The 15,912-nt window shown below is 53.0% G+C and overlaps 1 protein-coding gene across 1 annotated transcript in view; it reads right to left on the bottom strand.

The window, feature by feature from the left end:
* Nucleotides 1-1,782: 1,782 nt before the first annotated feature.
* Nucleotides 1,783-15,912, bottom strand: part of LOC137311616 (insulin-like growth factor 2 mRNA-binding protein 2) — a 110,394-nt gene continuing 96,264 nt past the window's right edge. Inside the window, exons 5-6 of the mRNA XM_067978715.1 lie at nt 6,580-6,643; nt 1,783-2,062 (exon numbers count right to left, since the gene is read on the bottom strand). Of these exons, the coding sequence (XP_067834816.1) occupies nt 1,783-2,062; nt 6,580-6,643 (344 nt within the window). The remainder of the gene's footprint in view (nt 2,063-6,579; nt 6,644-15,912) is intronic.

Genomic DNA, 15,912 nt, shown 5'->3' with positions numbered 1-15,912 from the left:
TGGCCCGGCCCACATCACCCTCCACCCCCCTCCCCCGCCCAACGGGGGGCCCGGCCCACATCACCCTCCACCCCCTCCCCCGCCCAACGGGGACCCCACCCACATCACCCTCCACCCCCTCCCCCGCCCAATGGGGACCCCACCCACATCACCCTCCACCCCCTCCCCCGCCCAACGGGGGGACCGGGCCCACATCACCCTCCACCCCTCCCCCGCCCAACGGGGGGACCGGGCCCACATCACCCTCCACCCCCCTCCCCCGCCCAACGGGGGGCCCGGCCCACATCACCCTCCACCCCCTCCCCCGCCCAATGGGGACCCCACCCACATCACCCTCCACCCCCTCCCCCGCCCAACGGGGGGACCGGGCCCACATCACCCTCCACCCCTCCCCCGCCCAACGGGGGGACCGGGCCCACATCACCCTCCACCCCCTCCCCCGCCCAACGGGGGGACCGGGCCCACATCACCCTCCACCCCCTCCCCCGCCCAACGGGGGGCCCGGCCCACATCACCCTCCACCCCCTCCCCCGCCCAACGGGGGGACCGGGCCCACATCACCCTCCACCCCCTCCCCCGCCCAACGGGGGGACCGGGCCCACATCACCCTCCACCCCCTCCCCCGCCCAACGGGGGGACCCCACCCACATCACCCTCCCCCTCCCTCCACATGAAGGGCACACCCAGTAACCCGCCCCCGCACCGGTTCCTGAGGTTAAAGGTCACGGGGCCGGCCAAGCGGGAGACCCTGTCGACCTGCTACAGTGAGGCAAGTGTGAACGCTGCTCGAGTGGGGAGGGGGAGGGAAGCGGGGAGGGGGGAGCGGGGAGGGGGGAGCGGGGGGGAGGGGGGAAGCGGAGGGGAGGGGGGAGCGGAGGGGAGGGGGGGAGCGGAGGGGAGTGGAGGGAGCGGAGGGGAGGGGGGAGCGGGGGAGGGGGGGAGCGGGGGGAGGGGGGAGCGGAGGGGAGGGGGGAGCGGAGGGGAGGGGGGAGCGGAGGGGAGTGGAGGGAGCGGAGGGGAGGGGGGGGAGCGGGGAGGGGGGGGAGCGGGGGGGAGGGGGGAGCGGAGGGGAGGGGGGAGCGGAGGGGGAGGGGGGAGCGGAGGGGAGGGGGGGAGCGGAGGGGAGTGGAGGGAGCGGAGGGGAGTGGAGGGAGCGGAGGGGAGGGGGGAGCGGAGGGGAGGGGGGGAGCGGAGGGGAGGGGGGAGCGGAGGGGAGTGGAGGAGAGGGGGGAGTGGAGGGAGAGGGGGGAGTGGAGAGAGAGGGGGGAGTGGAGGGAGAGGGGGGAGTGGAGGGAGAGGGGGGAGTGGAGGGAGAGGGGAGGGGGGAGCGGAGGGAGAGGGGAGGGGAGAGCGGAGGGAGAGGGGAGGGGGGAGCGGAGGGAGAGGGGAGGGGGGAGCGGAGGGAGAGGGGAGGGGGGAGCGGAGGGAGAGGGGGGAGCGGAGGGAGAGGGGGGAGCGGAGGGAGGGGGGCGGGGGGAGTGGAGGGAGAGGGGAGGGGGCAGTGGAGGGAGAGGGGAGGGGGGAACGGAGGGAGAGGGGAGGGGGGAGCGGAGGGAGAGGGGAGGGGGGAGCGGGGAGGGGGGGAGTGGAGGGAGGGGGGAGCGGGGAGGGGGGAGTGGGGAGTGGGGAGTGGAGGGAGAGGGGAGGGGGGAGTGGAGGGAGAGGGGAGGGGGGAGTGGAGGTGGGGACTGTGATCAGGACTGACATCCCCCCCACTGGCTCTGGGACCCTGGCTACCGTCGAGCCGGGCGGCTGGATGAGGGGACGCTGCTGCCCCTGCACTTACTTTGACTGTGTCTGCTGGGTGACGTTCTTGATGGTCAGGCCCTCTTTCCCGATAATGGCGCCGACGAACTGCGTGGGAACGAGGATCCGCAGTGGGACATCCAGCTGCTTGTGTGAGGGGGCCGGGCCCGCAGACTGACCGGGTTCCCGGCCGGAACGCCCCCCCCGCTCCTCTCCGAGATCGCTGCACCGAAGCTGTAACGCCTCCTCGTCCGGGATATACGAGATCCTCAGTGCGTAGCTTTCAAACTGGTGGCCGTTCAGCTTCTCGATCGCACTAAAGCACAAAGCAAGTGTGAAGCTTTACTTACCCTGCTCGATCACAGGACATCCCAGCTCAACACCCCCGAGACTGCACCCCGAGTCCTCCCCCCGAGACTGCACCCCGAGTCCTCCCCCCAGACTGCACCCCGAGTCCTCCCCCCAGACACCTCCCCCCAGACTGCACCCCGAGTCCTCCCCCCAGACACCTCCCCCCAGACTGCACCCCGAGTCCTCCCCCCAGACACCTCCCCCCAGACTGCACCCCGAGTCCTCCCCCCGAGACTGCACCCAGACAGCTCCCCCCCAGACTACACCCAGACAGCTCCCCCCCAGACTACACCCAGACAGCTCCCCCACAGACTACACCCAGACACCTCCCCCCCAGACTACACCCAGACACCTCCCCCACAGACGACACCACACCCACCCCCCCCCCTCGAGACACCCCCAGCAGAACGTTTTCTAATTCCTGCAGAAATACGTTACATTACAACACGGACACAGGCCAAGAGGTCCTAACCAGTCCGTGCTGGCCTTCACCCTCCACCCCAGGTAATAGTCTGAATCACACTTACCTCCCCTGTTTCCCATAGCCCTTCGAAGGTGTCACCCGTGCCTCAGTGGGCAGCACTCTCGCCTCTGAGTCAGAAGGACACGGGTTCAAGCCCCACTCCAGAGACTTGAGCCCATGATCCAGCCTGACACTCCAGTGCGGTACTGAGGGAGTGCCGCACTGTCAGAGGTGCCGTCTTTTGGATGAGACGTTAAATTGGGGCCCTGTCTGCCCCTCTCAGGTGGATGTGAAAGATCCCACGGCCACTATTGGAAGACGAGCAGCAGGGGAGTTCTCCCTGATGTCCTGGGGCCATATTTATTTCTCAACCAACATCATTAAAACAGAGGAACTGGCCATGATCACATTGCTGTTTATTGGACAGCCAGCACCGGCATCATTCAATCCCCGATGGGCCTCAAATAGGCATTGGGCCCCTCATTTGCATAACCCCTGTTTCAGGTACAGGCCCTGGACACCTTTCTTTTATAACAACACGAATATGGCAGGCGGTGTGTTCCAGGTCGCAATGAGCACTGCCTCCGGCCACACCGGGGGGGGGGGGCCTCCTCCCGACTCACCGGGGGGGGGGGGCCTCCTCCCGACTCACGGGGGGGGGGTGGGGGGGGGGCCTCCTCCCGACTCACCGGGGGGGGGGGGGGGGGGGCCTCCTCCCGACTCACCGGGGGGGGGGGGGGGGGGGGGGGGGCCTCCTCCCGACTCACCGGGGGGGGGGGGGGGGGGGGGGGGCCTCCTCCCGACTCACCGGGGGGGGGGGGGGGCCTCCTCCCGACTCACCAGGGGGGGGGGGGGGGGGGGGGGGGCCTCCTCCCGACTCACCGGGGGGGGGGGGGGGGGGGGGGGCCTCCTCCCGACTCACCAGGGGGGGGGGGGGGGCCTCCTCCCGACACACCGGGGGGGGGGGGGGGTGGGGCCTCCTCCCGACACACCAGGGGGGGGGGGGGGGGGTGGGGCCTCCTCCCGACTCACCAGGGGGGGGGGGGGGGGCCTCCTCCCGACACACCGGGGGGGGGGGGGTGGGGCCTCCTCCCGACACACCAGGGGGGGGGGGGGGGGGGTGGGGCCACCTCCCGACTCACCGGGGGGGGGGGGGGTGGGGCCTCCTCCCGACACACCAGGGGGGGGGGGGGGGGGGGGGCCTCCTCCCGACTCACCGGGGGGGGGGGGTGGGGCCTCCTCCCGACACACCAGGGGGGGGGGGGGGGGGGGGGGCCTCCTCCCGACTCACCGGGGGGGGGGGGGGGGCCTCCTCCCGACACACCAGTAACTTTGGTGCCCATTTAACCTCTGTAAAACGGTCATGTTGCCATTGAATTTCTCGGCCCAGACATTCAATCTTGTATCCATGGCTCCTGGTTCTTGCCCCTTCACATACTGGAATCAGTTTGCTTGTATCTATCCAGTCCCATCCTTTCATAATTTTAAACGGTTCTGTCATGTCGCCCTGTAATCTGCCTCGGTCTGACAAGTAAAGCTCCAATTTTCCGAATATTTCTTGGTATCTCTATTTCCCAGTGTCCTTTTTAGTAGCAGTTGGGAATGGAGCCCTTTCTATTTGGTTTGTGTTATGACTCCTGCTTTGTTTTTGGTGAGACAGAAGCGACTTCCCGTTGTGGGCACCCGGGCACCGGGTCGTGACTGCCCCCAAACTCAGCCCCCTGACATCCAGCAGACGCAGGAGACTTTCACCCCATCAGTCTTGGCTCAATCTCAACCCAAGTCGCAGAGATGAAAGGCCACCCCCACCCCAGGCCCAGGACACTAGCCACTCTTATAGCCACTCAAACAGAATTGACAATCGACGATAACTGTGAGCAATTTCTGTGCAATGGGCCTTGCCCAGTTGGCCTATCAGCACCTCGACAGCCTGCCTCATCAGCCACCACGTGCAGTGCAGGAAGACAATGGGAGAAATATGGAAATAAAATTACATGAAACAGCTGGTTGAGACGACAGCACTCGGCCTTCAAGGTGGATATCTGCAAGTAACAAATTCAGCGTGGCCACTCACATTTCAGTAAAGTGCAAAAATTTCATGTCACAATCGATTTTGAAAAATCCACTGCTCTTTTTGATATACGTTAATGACCTGGACTTGGGTATAGAGGGGATAATTTCAAAGTTTGCAGATGACACGAAACTTGGAAATGTAGTAAACAATGTGGAGCACAGTAACAGACTTCAGGAGGACACAGACAGACTGGTGAAATGGGCAGACACATGGCAGATTAAATTTAATGCAGAGAAATGTGAAGTGATGTATTTTGGTCGGAAGAATGAGGAGAGGCGATATAAACTAAATGGTACAATTTTTAAGTGGATGCAGGAACAGAGAGACCTGGGGGTGCACCTACACAAATCTTTGAAGGTGGCAGGACAAGTTGAGAAGGCTTTAAAAAGAATATGGAATCCTTGGCTTTATTAATAGAGACGTAGAGTACAAAAGCAAGGAAGTTACGCTGAACCTTTATAAATCACTGGTCAGGCCTCAGCTGGAGTATTGTGTCCAGGTCTGGGCACCGCACTTTAGGAAGGATGTGAAGGCTTTAGATAGAGTGTAGAGGAGATTTACTAGAATGATTCCAGGGATGAGGGACTTCAGTTATGTGGAGAGACTGGAGAAGCTGGGATTGTTCTCCTTAGAACAAAGAAGGTTAAGAGGGGATTTGACAGAAATGTTCAAGATCATGAAGGGTTTTGATATAAATAAGGAGAAACTGTTTCCAGTGGTAGAAGGGTCGGTAACCAGAGGACACAGATTTAAGGTGATCGGCAAAAGAACCAGAGGGGAGATGAGGAATTTTTTTACTCAGCGGGTTGTTCTGATCTGGAATGCGCTGCCTGAAAGGGCGGTGGAAGCAGATTCAATAATAACTTTCAAAAGGGAATTGGATAAATACTTGAAGGGGAAAAATTTACAGGGTTATAGGAAAAGAGCAGGGGAATGGGACTAATTGGATAGCTCTTTCAAAGAGCCGGCACAGGCACGATGGGCCGAATGGCCTCCTCCTGTGCTGTACCTACTATGATACTATGGAAGAACACCAAATAGTCAGACTGCCTCAACAGTGCAACACACAAAGCAACTGCCGTGGGACTGCCCCCAGTCAGCTTTTTATATGCATCTTTACACAATATTGTTCCATTGTGTGGTTCACCCTCGCTCTCTCTCTCTCAATCTGTACAGGTCTGTCACTGTATAGCACTGGGGTACAGTACTGGTGGGTACAGGTCTGTCACTGTATAACACTGGGGTACAGTACTGGTGGGTACAGGTCTGTCACTGTATAACACTGGGGTACAGTACTGGTGGGTACAGGTCTGTCACTGTATAACACTGGGATACAGTACTGGTGGGTACAGGTCTGTCACTGTTTAACACTGGGGTACAGTACTGGTGGGTACAGGTCTGTCACTGTATAACACTGGGGTACAGTACTGGTGGGTACAGGTCTGTCACTGTATAACACTGGGATACAGTACTGGTGGGTACAGGTCTGTCACTGTATAACACTGGGGTACAGTACTGGTGGGTACAGGTCTGTCACTGTATAACACTGGGGTACAGTACTGGTGGGTACAGGTCTGTCTCTGTATAACACTGGGGTACAGTACTGGTGGGTACAGGTCTGTCACTGTATAACACTGGGGTACAGTACTGGTGGGTACAGGTCTGTCACTGTATAACACGGGTACAGTACTGGTGGGTACAGGTCTGTCACTGTATAACACTGGGGTACAGTACTGGTGGGTACAGGTCTGTCAGTGATGGTGCTGGGGAGTGGGAGCAATTTGAGGTGATGATTTAAGAGAATCACATTAGAAACAAGCCACACGTGAAGGTGAATTGGGTCGAGTGGGACTTTCCCAATCGTGTTTGGGCAGGAACCTGCGTGATAAAATCCAGTGACAACACTAAAGTCCTTTCAAAGGCTGCAGTGACCGTCATCACTTACGTCTTTGCGTTTTCCTTTGTTTCGTACGTCACATTCACAACCGCCGTCTCACTGTCTGTGTTAACTGAGAGAGGGAAAAGAGTCAAGTCAACACCCAAACTGAGTGCAGCAACCCACCAACCGGCTTGTCCCATTAAACCGGCTTGTCCCATTAAACCGGCTTGTCCCATTAAACCCATGGCACCACACTCCCCCAGCGCAGATCAGCATTAAACACCTTCCGCGAGGCCCCAGCACCCACTGGGCTGCGGGGCGCAACATTTTTGTTTATAAAAATCAGTGACGGTTTCCAGCTTCTGATCACTAACCAGTGGTTCTTGTGTGACCATCGGGACATTTGAAATCGTGTATTAGCAGCTGGAGTCAAAATGGAAGCTGGCCTCTCTGACTAGTTTTCAAAATGGAGGATGGGAGAGCAGTTCCCTGTGGAACCTCAGCCAAGTTGACTGATCTCAAAATTAGCCAGGATATCATGGCTGTGTTTTGGGCACAAATTGAACCAGACATAGTCAAAGCTTTAGTGAATATTTGAGACTAAATTGATCATTCGCATTCTGTGCGAGCGCTATGCCTCACTGATCCTCGGTGATTGACAATCGGTGTGTTTGGAGACCCTTAAGAACTGTGGATTCGCCTGTATTTCTCATTCTGACAGGATGTCCAGACTCCACAGGGAAAGTGGAAATTCACATCAGCACATTGTAGAGCTCTACCTAAGGCTGTTTCAAGAACTCATCTAAAATTGGATCTATTAACCTCTTGCAAGGCCCCCACAAACAGCAATTCGTTTTGAGTCAGAAAGTTGTGGGTTCAAGGCACACTCCAGTGCAGTACTGAGGGAATGCTGCACGGTCAGAGGTGCAGTCTTTAGGATGAAACATTAAACCAAGGACAATTCTGCCCTCTCAGGTAAAAGATCCCAATGGCACTATTTCAAAGAAGAGCAGGGAGCTCTCCCCAGTGTCCTGGCCAATATTTATCCCTCAACCAACACCACTAAAACTGATTATCTGTTCATTTATCTCATTGCTGTTTGTGGGAACTTAGAAACACAGAAAATAGGAGCAAGAGTAGGCCATTCGGCCCTTCGGGCCTGCTCCGCCATTCAAAATGATCATGGCTGATCGTCTAACTCAGTATCCTGTTCCCGCTTTTCCCCCCACATCCCTTGATCCCTTTAGAATTAAGAAATATATCTATCTCCTTCTTGAATACATCTAATGACTTGGCCTCCACTGCCTTCTGTGGTAGAGAATTCCACAGGTTCACCAACCTCTGAGTGAAGAAATTTCTCCTCATCTCGGTTCTAAATGGCATACCCCGTATCCTGAGACTGTGACCCCTGGTTCTGGACTCCCCAGCCATCGGGACCATCCTCCCTGCATCTAGTCTGTCTAGTCCTGTTAGAATTTTATATGTTTCGATGCGATCACCTCCCATTCTTAAACTCTAGTGAATATAGGCCTAGTCGACCCAATCTCTCCTCATACGACAGTCCTGCCATCCCAGGAATCAGTCTGGTAAACCTTCATTGCACTCCCTCCATGGCAAGGACATCCTTCCTCAGATAAGGAGACCAAAACTGCACACGATACCCTAGATGTGGTCTCACCAAGGCCCTGTATAACTGCAGTAAGACTCTTGCAATGAAGGCCAACATAACATTCGCCTTCCTAACTGCTTGCTGCACCTGAATGCTCGCTTTCAGCGACTGGTGTACAAGGACACCCAGGTCTCGTTGCACCTCCCCTTTTCCCAATCTATCACCATTCAGATAACAACCTGCCTTTCTGTTTTTACAACCAAAGTGGATAACCTCACATTTATCCACTTAATACTGCATCTGCCATGTTCTTGCCCACTCACCCAACTTGTCTAAATCACATTGGAGCCTCTTTGCATCCTCCTCACAGCTCACATTCCAACCCAGCTTTGTGTCGTCTGCAAACTTGGAAAAGTTACATTTAGTTCCCTCATCCAAATCATTGATATATATTGTGAATAGCTGGGGCCCAAGCACTGATCCCTGCGGTACCCCACTAGTCACTGCCTGCCACCCGGAAAAAGACCCGTTTATTCCTACTCTTCATTTCCTGTCTGTCAACCAATTCTCAATCCATGCCAGTATATTCCTCCTACTTCAATGTGCTTTAATTTTGCACACTAACCTCTTGTGTGGGACCTGATCAAAAGCCTTCTGAAAATCCAAATACACCACATTCACTGGTTCTCCCCTATCTATTCTTGCTGTGCACAAATTGGTCACCATATTTCCTACATTACAACAGTGACTACACTTCAAAAAAAGCACTTCATCAGCTGTGAAGCGCTTTGGGACATTCTGAAAGGGGCTATATAAATGCAAGACGTTTTTTTAAAAAAGAGATCCTGATTTATGGAACACCAGGCTATCCATATTAATGAGTCAAACACACCAGCTTTTGGCACCCGAGTGATGCAAGTTCTTTCTTCGTCTCTCAGAAGATGAATTCCTCGTGTAGTGCGCAGAGTCATCGCTCGGTGTCCATGAGACACCACACACATTAATATCGAAGGGTGGAGGGAGAGGGTGAGGGCGGATCGCCACAGACTCTGATCCTGGCCTTCTGTGCAGCAACTTATCTCCGACGGCACAAGCAAGAGAAGCAGCCTTGTTCACCGTCCCCCCGTCACCCTGACCAACCCACAGCTCCATTTTAAATCTGGTCCCTGTCCACAATCACACACTCAAGCTTCCCCCCTAACACCCCCGCTCCCCAAGTTAGCTGTCGTGCCCCGTCACCAGTTAACTCACCACAGACTGGGGATCAAAGCTATGCCCTTGCTGGTCTGAAGGGGCTGAATTACTGACTGCATTTACCAGCTGAGCCATGAGGAGCCGCTGGAAGGGAGTGAGATGAAGCCGGGATTCCGGCATGGGATGTTGTGCTTTCAAAGGGGCAAAACTCTCCCCGGTCACTGAAAGTGGGGAGGTGGCGACTCCCCTCAACAACGGTCCAATGTAAATAAAGCCCACGTCTGCCTAAAATATGAATACGGCTCCCATATCTGGGGTGGCCCGAGAACAAGACACAATTGAAGAGAACGGCCACCCTCTAGAGCAGCTAGCTCAAGCTTCCAGTTTCTCTCCATAGCAACACTTTTACACTTTATGCTTTCACTCCTACTATATGCTCCTGGGAATGTGGCTCTCTTACTCCCCCCAATGCTGCATAAACCCCATCCTATTCTCTATGCTCCTCCCTGCACTCTCACTACATCAAAACCAACGTTTCTTATCCACTCATCCTTTTATTGACACCAACGCTGTGAAACTTCTTACTACCCTTCTTCCTACAATCTACAGGACTTTTAAATCAAAGCTTGTCCCTCATAGTTTGCAAACAGTGTTTCCTTATCTGAACAAAGTAATGATCTCCACCCCAGGGCATTAAAGCAAGTAGGTGAGGAAATTGCAGAAGCATTAGTTACAACCTTTCAATGCTCTCTCGAATTGGGAATTGTGCCGTTAAATTGGAAATTTGCTAACGTCATTCCATTATTTAAGAAGGGCAGGAGAGAGAAACCAGGTAACTACAGGCCTGTCAGTTTATCATCAATTGTGGGGAAGATACTAGAATCTGTCATTAGGGATAGAGTGACTGAGCACTTGGACAAATATCAGCTGATCAGAGAGTCAGCATGGATTTGTTCAGGGTAAGTCATGTCTGACTAATCGAGTTGAATTTTTACAGACGGCCACCAATAAATTCCTCAAAAAGGCTAATGGAATGTTGGCCTTTATCTCAAGGGGATTGGAATAGAAAGGGGAGGAAAGGGGAGAAAGCCCGAGAGTGGGGCGAGAGAGGGGGGGGGTGATAAAGCCCGAGAGTGGGGCGAGAGAGGGGGGGGTGATAAAGCCCGAGAGTGGGGCGAGAGAAGGGGGGGGGTGATAAAGCCCGAGAGTGGGGAGAGAGGGGGGGGGTGATAAAGCCCGAGAGTGGGGTGAGAGAGAGGGGGGGGTGATAAAGCCCGAGAGTGGGGCGAGAGGTGGGGGGTGATAAAGCCAGAGAGGGGGGCGAGAGAGAGGGGGGGGTGATAAAGCCCGAGAGTGGGGCGAGAGAAAGGGGGGGGGGGTGATAAAGCCAGAGAGTGGGGCGAGAGAGAGGAGGGGGGGGTGATAAAGCCAGAGAGTGGGGCGAGAGAGGGGGGTGATAAAGCCCGAGAGTGGGGCGAGAGAGGGGGGTGATAAAGCCCGAGAGTGGGGCGAGAGAGGGGGGTGATAAAGCCCGAGAGTGGGGCGAGAGAGGGGGGTGATAAAGCCCGAGAGTGGGGCGAGAGAGGGGGGGTGATAAAGCCCGAGAGTGGGGCGAGAGAGGGGGGGTGATAAAGCCCGAGAGTGGGGAGAGAGGGGGGGTGATAAAGCCCGAGAGTGGGGAGAGAGGGGGGGGGGTGATAAAGCCCGAGAGTGGGGCGAGAGAGGGGGGGTGATAAAGCCCGAGAGTGGGGAGAGAGGGGGGGGGGGTGATAAAGCCCGAGAGTGGGGCGAGAGAGAGGGGGGGGGGTGATAAAGCCAGAGAGTGGGGTGAGAGAGGGGGGGTGATAAAGCCCGAGAGTGGGGCGAGAGAGAGGGGGGGGGGGGGTGATAAAGCCCGAGAGTGGGGCGAGAGAGAGGGGGGGGGGGGTGATAAAGCCCGAGAGTGGGGCGAGAGAGGGGGGTGATAAAGCCCGAGAGTGGGGCGAGAGAGGGGGGTGATAAAGCCCGAGAGTGGGGCGAGAGAGAGGGGGGGTGATAAAGCCCGAGAGTGGGGCGAGAGAGAGGGGGGGGGGGGTGATAAAGCCCGAGAGTGGGGCGAGAGAGGGGGGTGATAAAGCCCGAGAGTGGGGCGAGAGAGGGGGGTGATAAAGCCCGAGAGTGGGGCGAGAGAGGGGGGTGATAAAGCCCGAGAGTGGGGCGAGAGAGGGGGGTGATAAAGCCCGAGAGTGGGGCGAGAGAGAGGGGGGGTGATAAAGCCCGAGAGTGGGGCGAGAGAGAGGGGGGGTGATAAAGCCCGAGAGTGGGGCGAGATTGAGTCACATTTGGAGTCAATTCACCACAGGCAAAAATTGAAATCATGACACAGGTAGGTGATTGGTTGGTGTGTATTACTATTTTGTTTTCTCTCTAAGTTTGGGCAAAGGTTTAACTAAGAACTTAAATCAATAACTTTAACTAGATAAATTAATTAGCTAAGAAAACTAAGAATAGCGAGAGATTATAAGCTCTATGAAGAATATAAATAAATTCTGGTTCAACACGGGATGGCAGGTCAGGTGGTGTATTGTAACTGCAGCATGTGGGAGTCTGTGGCGAGCATCGTGATCCCAGACAATCACATCTGCAGGAAGTGTCTGCAGTTCGAGGAACTTCGGCTCAGAGTCGTTGAGCTGAATCTGAGCTGCAGACATTGCGATGCATCAGGGAGGGGGAGAGTTACCTGGACACTTTGATCCAGGAGACAGTCACACCCCCTTAGATTAAGTAGTAATTTAGATTCATTCAGTGTTCAGGGAGAGGAGGATGTGACTGCGAGTCAGGCAGGTATGGGGACCCAGGATACAGTGATGGAGGAGACTCAGCCTTTGACCTTGTCCAACAGGTACGAGGTACTTGCTACCTGTGTGGATGAGAGCAAGGACTGCAGGGAGGATGGGCAAACTGACCACGACACCGTGTACAGGAGGCCATTCAAGGGGGGGGAGTGAAAAGGAACGTGGTCGTGTTAGGGGATAGTATAGTCAGGGGGATAGACACTGTTCTCTGCGGCCGTGACCGAGAGTCCTGAAGGCTGTGTTTCCTGCCCGGTGCCAGGGTTAAGGACATCTCCTCACGGCTGGAGAAGAAATTGGAGCGTGAGGGGGAGGATCCAGTTGTCGTGATCCACGTGGGGACCAATGACACAGGTAGAACTAGGAATGAGGTTCTGCTGAGGGAGTTTGAGGAGCTCGGGTCTAAATTAAAAGCAGAACCTCAAAGGTAATAATCTCTGGATTACTGCCTGAGCCAGGTGCAAATTGGCACAGGGTCAAACAGATCAGAGTGTTAAATGTGTGGCTCAGAGTGGTGTGGGAGACAGGGGTTTCAATTCATGGGGTACTGGCACCAGTCCTGGGGAAAGAGGGAGCTGTTCCATTGGGACAGTCTCCACTTAAACCGGACTGGGACCAGTGTCCTGGTGAATCGAATAACTAGGGCTGTAGACAGGACTTTAAACTAAAAGGGGGGGGGAGGGGTCAGGTGAGGTAAAATTTAGAAATCTAATGAGAAAAGTTAAGACAATAGAATAGTGTAGTGATTTGGGTAAAGATAAGCAGAGTGAGGCAGGAAGGGACAGAGAGTTTACCAATAATAGAGCAACAAGTAAGGTCAAAGCAGGGAAAATGGTAAAAAGTCAAAAATAAAGGCTCTTTATCTGAATGCACGGAGCATTCGTAACAAGATAGATGAATTAATGGCACAAGTAGAGATAAATGGGTTTGGTCTAATAGCAATTACTGAGACATGGATACAAAATGACCAAGGTTGGGAACTAAATATTCCAGGGTACAAGACATTTAGAAAAGACAGGCAGAATGGAAAAGGAGGGGGTGTAGCCCCAATAATAAAGGATGAGATAGGGACAGTGGTGAGAAAGGATCTGGGCTCAGAAGATCAGGAAGTAGAATCAGTGTGGGTGGAAATTAGAAATAACAAGGGGCAGAAAACACTGGTGGGAGGAGTTTACAGGCCGCCTAATAGTAGCTATACCATTGGACAGTGTATTAATCATAAAATAATACGAGCTTGTAACAAAGGCAATGCAATAATCGTTGGGGACTTTAATCTTCATATAGACTGGGCAAATCAAATTGGCAAAGGTAGTTTGGAGGACAAGTTCATAGAATATATTCAAGTCAGTTTCCTAGAACAATACATTATGGAACCAACCAGGGAACAGATTATTTTAGATCTTATATTATGTAATGAGATAGGGTTAATTAGTAATCTCACGATAAAAGAATCTCTGGGGAAGAGCGATCATAATATAAAATTTCACACTGAGTTTGAAACGTACTTAAGTTAGAAACTAGACTCTTAAACTTAAATAAAGCCAATTACATGGGTATGAGGGGCGAGTTGTCTAAGGTAGATTGGGAAATTAAATTAAAGGGTTTGACAGTTGAAAAGCAATGGCAAACATTTAAAGAAATATTTCAATATTCTCAACAAATATACATTCCATTGAGAAATAAAAACTCCAGGGGAAAAGTGATCCACCCATGGCTATCTAAAGAAGTTAAGGATAGTATTAGATTGAAAGAAGAGGCCTATAATGTTGTCAAGAAGAGTAATAAGCCTGAGGATTGGGAGTGTTTTAGAAACCAGCAAAGGACGACCAAAAAATTGATATAAAGGGAGAAAATAGAATATGAAAGTAAACTAGCAAGAAATATAAAAACAGATTGTAAGAGCTTCTACAAGTATGTAAAAAGGAAGAGAGTAGCAAAAGTAAACATTGATCCCTTCGAGGCTGAGACAGGAGAAATTATAATGGGGAATCAGGAAATGGCAGATGCGTTAAACAAATATTTTGTATCTGCCTTCACAGTAGAAGACACAAAAGGCATAACAGAAATAGTGGGGAACCAAGGGGCTAATGAGAGTGAGGAACTTAAAGTAATTAATATCAGTAGAGAAAGAGTACTTGAGAAATTAATGGGACTAAAAGCCGATAAATCCCCTGGACCTGATGGCCTGCGTCCGAGGGTTCTAAAAGACGTGGCTGCAGAGATAGTGGATGCAGTGGTTATGATCTTCCAAAATTCCCTAGGTTCTACAATGGTCCCAGTGGATTGGAAGGTAGCAAATGTTACCCCGCTATTCAAGAAAGGGAGGGAGAGAAAACAGAGAACTACAGGCCAGTTAACCTGACATTGGTCGTCAGGAAAATGCTGGAATCCATTATTAAGGAAGTGGTAACAGGGCACTTAGAAAATCATAATATGATTAGGAAGAGTCAACATGGTTTTATGAAAGGGAAATCGTGTTTGACAAATTTATTAGAGTTTTTTGAGGATGTAACTAGCAGGGTAGATAAAGGGGAACCAGTGGATGTTGTATATTTGGATTTTTAAAAGGCTTTCGATAAGTTGCCACATAAAAGGTTGTTACACAAGATAAGGGCTCATAAGGTTGGGGGTAATATATTAACATGGATAGAGGATTGGTTAAAGGACAGAAAACAGAGAGTAGGGATAAACAGGTCATTCTCAGATTGGCAGGCTGTAACTAGGGGGTACCGCAAGGATTGGTGCTTGGGCCTCACCAATTTACAATCTACATTAATGACTTAGATGAAGGGCCGAGGCATAGAATATAAGAGCAGGGAGGTTATGCTGGAACTGTATAAAACACTAGTTAGGCCACAGGTTGAGTACTGTGTACAGTTCTGGTCACCACATTACAGGAAAGATGTGATTGCACTAGAGAGGGTGCAGAGGAGATTTACGAGGATGTTGCCAGGGCTGGAGAATTTTAGCTATGAGAAAAGATTGGATAGGCTGGGGTTGTTTTCTTTGGAACAGAGGAGGCTGAGGGGTGATTTAATAAGGTGTATAAAATTATGGAGGTGCCTGGATAGAGAGGATAGGAAGGACCTATTTCCCATAGCAGAGAGGTCAATAACCAGGGGACATAGATTTAAAGTGATTGGTAGAAGGATTAGAGGGGAGCTGAGGAGAAATGTTTTCACCCAGAGGGTGGTGGGGGTCTGGAACTCACTGCCTGAAAGGGTGGTAGAGGCAGAAACCCTCAACTCATTTAAAAAGTACTTGGATGTGCACCTGAAGTGCCGTAACCTACAGGGCTACGGACCAAGAGCTGGAAAGTGGGATTAAATTGGATAGCTCTTTTTCGGCCAGCACGGACATGATGGGCCGAACGGCCTCCTTCTGTGCCGTAATTTTCAAAGATTCTATGACCGAGTGTAATATATCCACGTTTGCAGACGATACAAAGCTAGGTGGGAAAGTAAGCTGTGAGGAGGATACAAAGAGTCTGCAAAGGATGTAGACAGGTTAAGTGAGTGGGCAAGAAGGTGGCAGATGGAGTATAATGTGGGGAAATGTGAGGTTATTCACTTTGGTAGGAAGAATAGAGAAACAGAATATTTTTTAAATGGTGAGAAACTAATAAATGTTGATGTTCAGAGAGACTTGGGTGTCCTGGTACAAGAAATACAAAAAGTTAGCATGCAGGTACAGCAGGCAATTAGGAAAACAAATGGCACGTTGGCCATTATTGCAAGGGGTTTGGAGTGCAAGAGTAGGGAAGTC

Source organism: Heptranchias perlo, unplaced genomic scaffold (assembly GCF_035084215.1).
Source record: "Heptranchias perlo isolate sHepPer1 unplaced genomic scaffold, sHepPer1.hap1 HAP1_SCAFFOLD_368, whole genome shotgun sequence".
NCBI lineage: Eukaryota > Metazoa > Chordata > Chondrichthyes > Hexanchiformes > Hexanchidae > Heptranchias > Heptranchias perlo.
Note: the sequence above shows the minus strand (reverse complement) of the source record. Positions and strands in the feature narration are given on the sequence as shown.